At 40.8% G+C, this 13,942-nt stretch overlaps 1 protein-coding gene across 8 annotated transcripts in view; it reads right to left on the reverse strand.

Moving 5' to 3' along the window:
• Positions 1 to 392: 392 nt before the first annotated feature.
• The window catches only part of LOC129718637 (ephrin type-B receptor 1), a 193,826-nt gene continuing 180,276 nt past the window's right edge, over positions 393 to 13,942 (reverse strand). For 4 of the 8 annotated variants that reach the window (XM_055669603.1, XM_055669600.1, XM_055669602.1 and 1 more), the window contains 4 exons: positions 13,762 to 13,890; positions 13,233 to 13,699; positions 12,465 to 13,169; positions 393 to 12,290 (listed from right to left, as the gene is read on the reverse strand). In XM_055669603.1, coding sequence (XP_055525578.1) covers positions 12,186 to 12,290; positions 12,465 to 13,169; positions 13,233 to 13,699; positions 13,762 to 13,890 — 1,406 coding nt within the window. In that variant the 3' untranslated portion in view covers positions 393 to 12,185. Of the gene's footprint in view, positions 12,291 to 12,464; positions 13,170 to 13,232; positions 13,700 to 13,761; positions 13,936 to 13,942 lie in introns of all 8 variants that reach the window. The other 4 variants (XM_055669601.1, XM_055669598.1, XM_055669595.1 and 1 more) reach the window with 1 other exon arrangement.

Here is a 13,942-nt window from a genome sequence, read left to right on the forward strand (position 1 = left end):
TGTTTTCCAGTTTTTGTATGTCATTTATTTACAAACAGCGGATTCTCCCACTTTTTCCTACACGTAGAACTATGTAATAATATATCAGAAAGAAAATAGGGAAAACACGACGCGTGATGCTCCATTTAGACACGTTCATTGTTTGATTCTTTGAGACCTCTGTTTTTTGTTTCTTTGTTGAATTAATACGATTTTATGTTCAGTAACAACTTACACACTTAGACTGATTTGTTTTGTGATTCATCCTCCTCGCTTCCTGTTTATTTTTTCCAGCCGAGTTTTCACTCTCTGCCAGCGTGAACTTACTGTTTTCTTAACTGCTTAAAATTTGCCCTGCTGATACAAAGCTTACAAATATATATATAAACTTCTAACTATGACACCGAGTTGGATTTGTTTTTTTTTTTTTTTGTTTGGTTTGCATTCTTTGTTATCTCACGAAAGAGAGAGACGACATCGAATTGATGGGGGTTCGTTGAATAGCGTCGAATATTTAGCTCAACTAAGCGAAAACGGATGGATATTTTCTTACATTTTATGCGATTTCGTTATGTCTGCAGCCTGCAGCTATTGCGAGAAAGTCTCGCGCTATTTTCTATTGTTTGTTCCTCAATAGTTTCTGCTGCGTTTTATTAATTATTTTTTGTTTAAAGGGAATGTCACCCATTTGCTTCTTTTGTTTTAAACTTTAACTAGTTAATATAAAAAGTTTTTGTTCTCTTGTTTTTTCTGTTAATTACTTATTTTTGCTAATTTTGCTTTCTTGCTTTTGCTCACAATGAATCGAAAACCTTTTTTTTTCCATGGATTGTTTTCAACTGTTTCTGTTCGATTTCCCGTCACTTGCTGCACTCTTTTTTCCTCATTTCACTAGATGTTACGTGTATTGCTATAAATTACAGTCTTATCAAATATTGGCGTATTACATGTTGTTGGTTTTTTTTTAAGAACAAAAACACTGAAAAATTGTGGATCATCATCCCAAAAGTAAACAAAAATTGAAAGGAAAAACCTAACTATTGGCATCTGACCCTTGCACACCATTTTGTTAAAACAGAAAATTGCTTCACGTAATAAATCTCTCTTCACAAGCTATGCTTTATCATTCTGATTTATCTCTTCGCTAAACTTCTCCTTGCTTTTCCTTGTCGTCACATTCACATTCATCCAATCATTTTTTTGTTTGACTATTTAGAATTGCTCTACTAATACGGAAGAGAAACGAGCAGCTCAACTAATGCGTTGGCTTTTTTTTCTTTCTCACATCTCACTATAAATGACTCTCTGCTCGCACTAATATTAATTGTTGTTAGATATCATACACACTTGTTTTGTTTCATCTCTCTTTCTCTTTTTTGGCCCGCTAGATGCGTTGTTTTTTTTTTTCTTTCTTCATCTAGCTAATATTCAATCAAAATATTTACAAAAGAACTGATTGCAAGCAAGCAAAAACATTTTCAGCTGATATTGAATTTAATTTGCCGATTATTTTACGTTCCAATTAGCTGTGGTGATAATCGTAATGATATGGATGCTTATTTATTTATTTTTAGTTTTTTTTTTTTTTTGTTCGCTTACTTTGGACGAAGGAAATTATTGTTCTCTAATCGTAAAACCGTTTTTCTCATTCAAATGGTTTGTCGTCAATTTTTGTGGGGAGTCACATCAAATCTAGTTTTAAAATTTGTGCCTCATTTAGAGTTTGTTTTTCTTTGGTTTAACACGGATTCGTATCGCCAGTGGATTCCTCTTCAGTAGTTTGAGCACATGACGACAAATTTTGCAACTTTCTTCTTTTGTTTGTTATTTTATTGAATTCTTCGTAGCTTTTTTCACTGGATTCAGTCCTAATGGAATGGCTGTTAAGAAACGTACAAAATGGCGAACAAAAACTAACTCTACTTATGTTACTGTTCAACTTCTAATCTTGAAGAACACAGAAAATGGAAATATTTTGCATGCTGATCCTAAAGCAATCCTGAATGAGAAAAAAATGATAAATTCCAAAAAAGTGTAGTTCCGAACGAAAGAAAATCAAGAAGGCAAGCGTTCTCAATCAGAATAATCAATCTACTGGATTCGAATGATACTTTGCTTAACTTTTTATCAATCATATTTTCTCCCCTTGAGAAACTATTTCACTTTCCAAAAACTAAATAAATTTGAATGTGAATTTTAGAAAAATCCCCTTATTTTTCTAGTTTTTTTTTCAATTTTTTCCAGTATATTTCTCTTTTATTTAAAGGACGAAGTGTTTTTCAAATTTTTTTAGTATATTTTTCTTTCATTTAAATTTATTAATTCGTGTGATATTACAATTTGGTTGGTCAATGACTGCGCAGTGCGTACCAGCATTATAACCCACAAAATAGAATACAGTGTGGACCAGAGCATAACGTTTGTCATAAAAAATGGACAAAAATTGCCGATTTTCCATGGGTTCCACGCACTGGCGAAACTACCCATGTAGCATCAATCATAGTAACCCATGAGTCAGCAGGAAAAAATTGACAGCTCTATCAATCGAACTAATTTTCCCGGCGATTCGCGTGGTGATGGATGACGAGACCTCCATCCATCCTCCATCCATCCTGGATGGCAACGACTGACAGGGCACTTTGTATTTTACTTCCCCCACGAAGGTGCTGCTCTGGCTGACAGTCTGCGAGAAGTGGATATCAAAACCGCCCTTCTTTTGCTTTTTCTTCACTGGCCGTGAACGGGAAAATTTATAGTACGAAGTGCCTGCCGGAAGTTGCCTCGGTCATCCAGAAATACCATAACGGCGAAGACGCGGTGTTCTGACCGCATTTGGCGTCGGCCCACTACTCGAAGCGATCGTTGGTGCGGTGGAGAGGGGAGAAGGAGCTGTTCTCCTTGGACACCGACTGATCCGGGGCGGCCGACTGAACCATGGAATACGGTGACTCGCCAGCTACTGTTAGGTCAGCAACCCCGTCATGAGACTTGGCATCGCAGTCCTAGTCGGGCAGAACGCAAAAACAAATATACTACGGAGCTTCTTAAAAAAACTTATGGAGAGTGCCCACAACACGACAAAAGTTCGTACGATATGAACGCTCAAGTCAGACTGGAGGCATCCTTTCGCTGCGTTATTGGTAGAAAAAAGCCTCTACCATCAACGACAATGGCTTGATGTTAGTGAATTTCTTCGCGACCAGGAGGATGACTAAACCTATTTGCACTTCTGAACATTCGAACATTTGCTCCCAGATCGACCACATACTGATCGATGATCGGCACTTTTCAGACGTCATCGATGAGGATAAGTCCAGAATGACGGCCATATGGACCTTGTTTGTCATATAAACCATGTTTGCCAAGGTGGATAAGGAAGTCCACTCTAGTTGTTGTTCTCCGCTGCGTTGGTCTACAGTAAGATTCGCTCAGATGGTCGATCGAATAACTATGGAACAAACAGCCGGTGATGGCGCTGGGTAACTTCAACGCTTGGGCTGTCGAGTGTGTAAGTCGCCGCACGACGGCGGACTTTCGACTGCTTCCGGGGCTACTGTTCTTCATTGACCACCACAAGCTTGATGTTCCAGAGGAAATTGAGAAGCAGAATCTTTTAAAGTTTGCCAAGAAATACCTGATAAGGCTAGCGATCTGCTTATGTGGCGAGAGTAGTGTGCCATTCGACTATCAGGACTGTAAGCGCGGATATCTACCTCAAGGAGTGTCTACAGAAACGACTGCTTCCTCTGTAGAAGCAACACGAGAGACCTACAATCTTCTGACCGGAATTAGCTTCGTGCCACTATTTAAATCATGTCCAGAAGGAAACCGATGAGCATGTGCTCTCTGTTTGCCCTTGTTTTGCACAGGCAAGGAGTGGAATGTTGACAGTGAGCGGGCCAGTTATCATACCGGATATTATAGTGCGTAGGATGTACGACAACGAGGGCTCCTGAAGGGTAGTCAATGCGTCTGCTTCCCAGATGGTTTCACGAGTTGCACTAATCGACGGATCAACCATCGAAATGCCAGTGAAAGCTAACTGACCTAAGAGGTCTTCGAAGTAAGAGACTAACCTAACCCTAACGGTAGACCCAAGGAGAAATAGAGCTGGAGATTGGTGGCTGAGAGAGGGAGATGTCATCGATGTGCGGTAGGCAAGATTCGCACCCGATTGTCCAACGTACTTAAATCAATATCTAAGAGAAAGATACGTCTGAGGCTTTCAGCGGAAGGAGTTGCTACAAAGTAAACTCGGAAATTTGATGAATCAGTTGAAGTTAACCCGAACGAACAGTGGAAGCACATCCACGACGCAGTCAACGAAGCAGTACAGAAGCAGTGGGAACCACCCGTAATGGATGGTTTGATGCTGAGTGTCTAGGGGTGACTGAGGAAAAAACCGAGCCTACGCTTACACGTTAGCAACAGCAAACCGTGTGACGCATCAGATACGGGAGATATACCAGGAAGCTAGAGCTTTCCGAAGAAGGCTTCACCGCCAAAAGAAACGTAGCACTACGATCGCTTCCCCCCGGAGAACTGCTTCACCAGGCAAGATACGGGGAGTTTCTATAGAACGTATCAAGGAATCAGGCACCAGATCGTGTCAGTTTCTGGCATGTGTAATGATATGGAAGAGAACCTGATTACCGAAAAGTCGCAGGTGGCCAGGTGTTGGGAACAACACTTCAAGGTGGTGTTGAACGGCGAGGAAGGTAGGCGCGTCGTCGATTGGAACAGGAGAGCAGTTTGGGAAGATTGGTAAGCTGTGGATCCGCAAACCTTGGACGACGTAGGCAAAATTTGCGAAAAAGTTGAAGAACCACAAACCGGACGGTAAAGGACGGTTTACCAGTCGAACCTTTTAAAGTCTGAAGTGAGTGACTGTATAGGGTAATTCACCAGATTATCCTGAGGGTACGGACTAAGGAGAAACTACATACGGACTACATTTTTCTTCAAGGTAACGGGGAACTCAGGGTGTGGGGATGAAACTACACTCAAAATATTTTTCACTTTATTGTTACGTGAAATTTCCTGTACTTTCTGTCATTTTGCATGATTTATGTGACAAACATAACATCTACGTGAAAATCACATGCATACTATGTTTTTATCACGTAGTATCTACGTGAACTTGGCAACGTCAAACAGAATGTCATAGAGGAAGTATCGCGTGAACTCTCTATGTGAAAATACACAGGAATCAAAATGGCGAAGCTGTTGTCTAACTCATTCTCTGACAATAAAAAAGAATTTCTCGACGGCTTGCCGAGTGAGCTTCGAAAAACCGTACGAATTTGACATAGAGCCTTGAGCTTACAGGTTTCACACAGATTTAGTTCAAAGGTCGAGGAGTTTCTTATACATAAACAGTTGCAGCTTACAATAGTTAACGTCGGCAAATGTCGTAATATTTGTCCGTTTTTATGTCGTTTGATTCATTTACGAATCGGCGATTTTGTATGGCCGTGCGATTTATCAAGCAACATATTTCCAATTTCTAAAAACTATTTGCCGTCTCTTAAGAATTGGGGAAACAAAATTTGGAAATTTTACGTTGTATCAAACGTAGTAGCTAGCAGATAATTGAATGCTTCCCATTTTACCGATAGTTGAGTTCTACGGGAAATTCACATAAAATGCATATGTCTGCTGTATAAGATTCATAGAATAAATCATCTCACCAGATCATAAATGAACTCAAATGGCAATCACGTAGAATCTACGTGGAAATGACAGTGGAAAATATTCACATAACTTTTCCGGTAATTATGACGTGAAAATTATTTTGAGTGTAGGAGAGTGGTTAGACTCCCCCAAACATCTACTCAGCCTGTTCCGGACCCACTAAAACCCCTCCAGTCGCCAGCCCTTGTCTTCCCTGGACGACGACGGTCAAGTATTACGTCGGAGAGTGGCCTTTATACTTGATGCACACACTATACGTTTATTACCTCCTAGCTAGTCACTTGGAGACTGACAGATAACCCGATAACGTTGCAGGCAGTGTTGCCACATTTTCATCTGTACCGGGAGCTGCAAAAATCTTTTTCATCTGTACTATTTCCGGGAAAAATCTGTACCACTGGCCCAAATTTATTTTCTATTTTCATACAGCTTCAACGTGAATTGTTTAGAGAAAACTGAGACTGCGTTGACTCAGTTAATATTCATTTCAAACTACTAGCTCGATTTTCAATAAAACTTTTGCACACTTAAGAATGGGGCTCGGAAATACATATTACCGAGCCATTGCGGTTCAATCTCCTGAAAATTCAGCCAAAAAACAATGAAACCCATAATTCAGCAACACTACCGATATTTCGGATATTTTGTGCCAACATTTTAGTTCGGTTAAATCGAGATTTACAAAAAAATGTAACAACTGCCGTTTTTTAACAGTAAATTACCGAGATTTGGCAGTAAATTCTAAGTGCGTGGATTACAAGATCCCATTCAGAGTCGACCAAAAAGTTTTGTCTAATCCTTTCTAACCATCTAAAAAATCTGTACTTATCTGTACTTTTTCTCGAAATCTGTAATCTGTACGGTACAGAATCTGTACCGAAATACCCGAGAAAATCTGTACATTTCCAGATAAATCTGTACAGTTGGCAACAGTGGTTGCAGCTCTATATAAGACAATCTGAGTGGCATAAACTAGGGATGGGCGATACTAGCATCGATACTATGGGTCGTGGTATCGAGTATTTTGGTATCGGTACTCACCGCGAGAGATGAGTATCGGTATCGATACTTTTTAAACGGTACTTGCAGCATCGCTAGATTTTTTCTACCATCAACTGCCTCTCTCCAGGGGTATCAGATATGCAGATTTGTCTGCGGAACGTAGATTTTTAGAATTTGTGTGCAGATTTTTGCTGACTGGCAGATATTTGCAGTTTAAAAATAAATGGCAGGTCCGATACCAGTACTATCGCAGCATCGAATATCGATACTCCTTCAACCAATACTCCGATACCTGGTATCGAAGTTTTTTGAAGTATCGCTCCAGTGTTTCAATCGTCGTTGGATGGTCTTTGAAGTAAGGAGACGGGTTCTAGCACTAGCTGTTCAATATAGCCTTGGAAGATGTGTCGAGGAGTGATACCATCATCACGAAGCCACACATGCTTCTAGGCTTCGCGGACTGCATCGACATCATCGTTGTGAATCGTGGAACTAGGAACGAGGCTCTTACGGCTCTCAGAAGAGAAGCTGCGAGAACTAGACTTACCATAAACATAACTAATTAATCATAAACATGGTTGGCAGAGAACGTGGTGCTTCTACGAGCATTGGTGCTTTATACTGAATTAAGAGCTGCGAAATTTCGAAACTACGTAATGAAAATCACACAACCGCAATTTCATTCCCTCAAATTGAAACTGAAATTGACTGTCACCAATGTCAATTCTCACTGATAATCATGTGAAGAAAAATGATATTGTCTAGAAATATGTTGAATAAATTCGATCTGAGCCATTCCAATGCATAAAGTCGATGAAATAAATAAGCAGCTACATTCTCAAACACACAAACATCACTAAAATAACACAGTGTGATTGTTGTAACGGGTGATAACGAGGTGACGCGACGGATTGCCGCAGCGAACAGGGTTTATTACGAATTGCGTAGCCAGTTTAGGTCCCGCAGTCTACAGATCTGCACGAAATTCAAAATTACGCTGTACAATACGCTGATTCTTCCGGTGGCGTCCTGCGGACATGAATCTTACACGTGACAGAAAGCCGATCGGCGAGCGGTCTTCGAGTGTATTTATCGGTACTCGATGGCGAACTAGAGAATTGAGTGTAACGTAGGCGCATGAATCACGAGTTGTAGAAAGTACACAAACACGTTGATTAAACATGGCAGGCTATATTAAGGTAAAAAGTAAAGAAAGAAATAACCATTTAAAATTTTAAATATTTGTTGATTGCCAATATAAATAAACAACAACAACAATATCGCACACTAGCCTGGGGAGCTAATGCGGTCTCGATCAACTAGATTAGTTGAGGTAATTCGTTATCGATATTGTTTTCGAGACATTTTGCATGTTATAGTATAAGTACAACGATACATCGTGCCCCAGTGCTGAGTCCAGAAAATTTCCAGCTCTAAAAGATTCTCGACCTGATCGGGAATCGAACCCGGTATCACAACCGTGTAGGAGAGCTAGCCGACCGACATCGCTAACCACAGAACCACGGAGACCAATAAAATAACTTACAAATTTTGAGCTTTCGTATTACTTTTTTGTTTATACTCAACTTTAGGTCAATCAAGTGGGACTCAAAGGACAGACGTTGGAAGATTCCAATAGAAAAATAATAATAATTACCCAAGCTTTTGATTTCCTTTACGTTTCTCCTTAATTGGAAATTTGAGTAGTATTGAAATCATGCAAAACTGTAACCTCAATCTTGTAATCTGTTTTTTATTGGTTAATCATATTTAGAGTTTCATTAATCTCGAGAAACCAACTTTAAAAAACCAAATCTTGAAATCTTAAGGTGCCATGGTAAAATCCCTGAATTCTTCCGCAACTATATAATTTATAAATTTATTTGGGGACTTCAAGATTTTTAAATCCTACATTTCTGTAATTGTGAAGACTAGCATTCTAGAGCTTGAACTCCTCAATCCAAAAATCCTTAACAGCAATCATTAGCATTTACAAATTATGAAATTTTCAAATTCTAGATTGTGTACCTCGTAGGTCTAGATCCTGCAGATCCGCAACTCGCAAAGTACCATATTCTAATAACCGCAAAATCATGTCTTCATAAAACTTAAAAACCTAATTCATATCAATCGAGTCTAATGGATTACACGTCAGATTGCATCTCAGAGCTCAAATGTGAAGTACAATTAAATGTTATTTGTAAACAAACTCAGTAAATTTGTATTGAGTCCCAGGACATTGTGGCATTGGTGGGAATGAAAGGCAGACGAACTTGCAAAACAAGGATCTAACTCACAGTTTGTCGGCCCAGAACCTTTCTGCGGTATATCGAGCTGTGCAATGAAAATGGAGCTCAAACGCTGGGAGGAACAAACCAGTTGGTTGAATGTCAAAAAGTGTTCCCAATCTAAAAGATCTATAACACCAACCGAGAATCATTCAAAAAAGCTCCTAGAGCTCAACAAAAGAGCTCTTTGTACATACGTCGGCCTAGTAACGGGGCACTTTCTAAGTAGATATCATTTAAAGAACATTGGTCGGGTTCAGGATGATGTCTGTCGCTTTTGTAATATGGAAAGCGGCCTCAGATAACATTTCGAATTGTAAGATGGCGACTTCCGGTGTCTGGAAACAGCCGAAATTGACCAAATAACACCCAATATGGCTGTTTCTTTAACCAGAATGACGCTCAGAGGCCAAAAACTGTCCCTTAATGCTATTTTGAAATCCAAGATGGCGACTTCCGGTTTCTGAAAAACAGCGGCAAATGACCAAATACCACCCAATATGCGTGTTTCCGGAATTGTTATGATGCGCTGAAGCCACAAATCGACCAATCAACCTCAGATAACATTTTGGATTGTAAGATGGCGACTTCCGGTGTCTGGAAAACAGCCGAGAATCACCAAATACCACCCAATTTGAGTGTTTCTTTAACCAGATTGACGCTCAGAGGCCAGAAAATGTGTCAAAATGCTATTTTAAAATCCAAGATGGCGACTTCTGGTTTCTGAGAAACAGCGGCAAATGATCAAATACCACCTAATATGGGCATTTCCGGGATTTTTACGATGCACTGGAACCACAAATCGACCTCAGACAACATTTTGAATTGTAAGATGGCAACTTCCGGTGTCTGGAAAACAGCCAAAAATGACAAAATACCACCCAATATGAGTGTTTCTTTAACCAGAATGACGCTCAGGGGTCAGAAATTGTCTCCAAATGCCATTTTAAAATCCAAGATGGCGACTCACGGTTTCTGAAGAATAGCCTGAAGTGACCAAATACCACCCAATATGTGTATCACCGGATCCAGAATGATACAAGAAGCTAAAAATTGACCTCAGACACCAGTTTGAATTTAAAATGGCAACTTCTGGGAAACAGCCGAAAATAACCGAATACTACTACATATGGATATGTCCGTGATTGAAATAATATAAAGAAGACAAGCATTGACCCTGGACACCATTTTGAATTCGAAGATGACCACCTTCAGTTTCTGGAAAACAACAAAAATAACTGAAATGCATTCAATATATTCCCGGAATAGAGGTGATGTAAAAAAGTCAACAGTCGAAGATGTTGTCATTCCGATAAAACCAATCATTTCAAACGATATAAACAAATCGCAAGGAATCAATGAATTTGAAATGTTTAAAATTATTAAATTAAACACTAAAATGGGCGGGACGAAGTTTGCCGGGTCAGCTAGTATCACATAAAATTGCTCACAATATGAGTATTAATGCTACACGTGAATGAAACAGTGTTTGCATTTTAGGAACCTCATTGCGCACCACAAGGGAGTAACCTAAGATCTCTTTAAGTTTGGGCTTTATATATCAGCATTATGATATATAAAGACATAGCTTTTTCACTTTTTTTGTAATTCAGGTTATAAATTTAAATAAAGCAACATTATCAAAGGATCAAAGGAGGTTGAAAGTCATAACATACTTTTTAAAACTCCAACCAATACTATTCGGACATGTAAGAAAAAAAAATGAAATAAATCAAAATAAATCATGAATTAATCTCACTCTTGCTTTTATTACATACCAGGAAAAAAAGCAGCTATATTTCACAGAAAAAATAAAGCCGCCTTGTTTGCTCTACTACGATTTACGCTTAAGTTAAAAAAAATATATAAACAGCATAAAAATAGCAATAAAATAAAGCTGTAAAATCTAACTATACACAGGAAAAGAGGGACTGCTACGGATGAATCATAAGATACAAAAAAAGCAAAACAAAATAAACCAAATTGAGAAACAATAAAAACAGTGATTCTCAGTCGGACTGTGATGAGATTCCTCGTCTTGTTTTTTTTTTTTTTCTATCGTTTGTTCCCCAAGCGATAGCGATTTCCTACTTGCTATGATACAGGAGCGCAGCAGCCCCGCACAGTCATCTTTTCGTTTCTGTGGTTTTTTACTCTCTCTTTCTCTCACACGCACACACACACACTCTCACGAGTCCTACTCACTAAATGCGAATGTATTCTCACTGATGCTGTAATGCTTGCTTTTCATTTATCCCGTATCACGTTTTCTGTTGCACTATTCCGTCTTCTGGAATGTGCTTTCCTCTTTTTACTTCTGCTTCGTAAATTAATATCAACGCTGTTGTTTCATGTTCTCTTCTGTGTGTGTGTGATCTATTGTGTATGTTTTTTGTTTTCTCTCTTTCTAATTGAAGTTTTATAGTAGCACTATTAGTGGTAGTAGTTGCAGTAGTGTGGAAGTAGTTGCAATACTAGATTGTATTGTACACTAAGCAAAAAAAAATCAAAAAAAAACGATCCTCTATCTATTGCTATTGTATAAAAAATCACATTGTTTGTCGTTCCATCTTTTACTCTCTCGCTCTAGTTTTTGTAAGGTATGCCAATTCTGCTGATTTGAACGAAGAAATAGTGCACGAAAAATGAATCAAGTTTCTGTTCTAAGTAACAATCTTCTCTGAGTCGAGGTTAGTTTTCTTCCAATCCGGGTGTACTGCTGCTGTTTCGTATTTTCTTTTTTTGTTGTTGTTTAAATTAATGTTCATTTGTCTCGATCCGCTTAAGACTACTTTGTATAAATGCATTCCTATAATCTCTCTCGATTCAGTTAGAAGTAAAACTAATTCGCTTAACTTTAGAACTAACATAAAAACAATGTACAAAAAAACAGTCACGGGGCATGCCACTGAAACTGGCACTGGCATCACTTTTCCTTCGATTGTTTGTTTTTCATTGGGATATGAACTTAAGTATTATCGGATAAGTAGCAAGGATGCACAGCCGTGAAGATGCATCTAGCTTTGAAACTGGGACCATTCATTGACAAGTCGACTGTTGTAGTAGTAGTAGAATGCCAGCTAGTTTCGATTACGGGTGTGTATATGTGATGTGTGATAGTTAGCTGTTACTGCTGTCTACCATCGGAAAATTGAGGGGGAGAGATTTTCGTCGTCATGCGTCACTCGGTGAAAGTCTGTTGCTGGCTGCAGCAGAGTTTCTTTAAATAATGGTATCTATCTGTCGCGCTTGGTGCAGAATCTTTTTCTGGTGTCCCACTAGGGTGATGCCCATGTCAGACAACTGTTGGGCCGTTAGCCGTGATATCTGTATAGCAAATGTGATGGCAAAACAATTTTACGTTACAGTTAATCGGAACGGTAGAGGAAACAAAAAGCTGGATATAAAGTCATCTAAGTCAAAAATTTCATCGTCTGTTACTCTCCAAAAGCTTGTCTGGGGACGTCAAAAGAGCGACACCGCTTCCTAGAAGTAACTTACCTGCTGAGCTGTGACCAGTCCCGCCTCTTTAAAGTGCTGCGAGTACCTCGACATCTTGATGCTCTCCAGCCACAGGTCGGTACTGATAAACACACCACCAGCAGGTCCGGTGCCTGTCATGGTTCCTGTATTACTGAGTCCTCCGGCGGTGGATCCAAGCGTACCCATGCTAGCCGCACTCATCCCCACACTTCCGACGCTGCTTACCCCGCCAGGAATGCTACCGGAACCAGCGCCACCGGCGCCCCCACTGCCATTGTTCAATATCCGCTCGGTTGTTCCCATTCCCCCGAGCATGCTTCGCTGCTGGGCTGCTGCCAACATTTCATCGCTGAGATCGTTTCCGAGTCGCGTCACCGGATTGTCCGGCGAGTTTCGCGTCGTCAGCAACACCTGTGGCTGTCGCGCTAAATTGTCCAACGTTTGCGTGATGCTGGAAAACGTTGGCCGGTGGGTTCGCTGCTTCTGCCAGCAGTCCAGCATCAGCTGGTACAGCGCCTCCGGGCAGTCCATCGGGGCCGGCAGCCGGTATCCTTTCTCGATACTCTTTATCACATCCTGGTTGGACCAGTTCCAGTACGGCCGCTCGCCGTACGACATCACCTCCCACAGCACCACACCGTAAGACCACACGTCCGAGGCGGACGTAAATTTCCTAAACGCTATCGCCTCCGGAGCTGTCCAGCGGACGGGGATTTTACCTCCCTGGAAAAAATACGCAATTAATCAATCGAAATTTCCACGTACATCGTAACCTCCGAAACTCACCCTCGTCGTGTACGCATCACTCGCGTTCTCGATCTCCCGCGACAGCCCAAAGTCGGCAATCTTACACACTAGTGAGGAATTAACTAAGACATTGCGCGCCGCCAGATCCCGGTGGACGTAATTCATGTCGCTCAGATAAGACATTCCAGCGGCGATCCCCCGGAGCATTCCGATCAGCTGCAGCGTCTGGAACTTGCCGTCGTTAGCCCGCAGGAACGTGTCCAGGCTGCCGTTTTCCATGTACTCGGTGATGATCATCACCGGATTTGAGCGCGTCACCACGCCCTGCAGGTAGATCACGTTCGGATGGTCGAACTGGCCCATGATGGACGCCTCGGTCAGAAAATCGCAGCGGGCCTTCTCCGAAGAGCCCGGCTTGAGCGTCTTGATGGCAACGTCGATCTCCTGCACGAAGTTCGGCGGAATCTTCAGCCGCCCTCGGCAAACATCACCGAACTCGCCTCCTCCTACGAGGATAAGGTATAAATTAATCACAAAATTTGATAGAAAATTAACCCAATAAACAAACCTATAATGGCCTCGATCGTGATGTAGCTGGCATCGATCTCCCGGGCGAACTCGCGAATCGCCTGGTTCGGGTCCTCGTAGGTGTGCGGGTCGACGTAGCTTCTGCTGGTGCCGAACAGTGGCGTGGTCACTGCAAAATTGTTACGACGTGGTCGGTAATACCCGTAAGAACCACCTTCTCT

The sequence above is a fragment of the Wyeomyia smithii genome, chromosome 1 (assembly GCF_029784165.1).
Source record: "Wyeomyia smithii strain HCP4-BCI-WySm-NY-G18 chromosome 1, ASM2978416v1, whole genome shotgun sequence".
Taxonomy (NCBI): Eukaryota; Metazoa; Arthropoda; class Insecta; order Diptera; family Culicidae; genus Wyeomyia; species Wyeomyia smithii.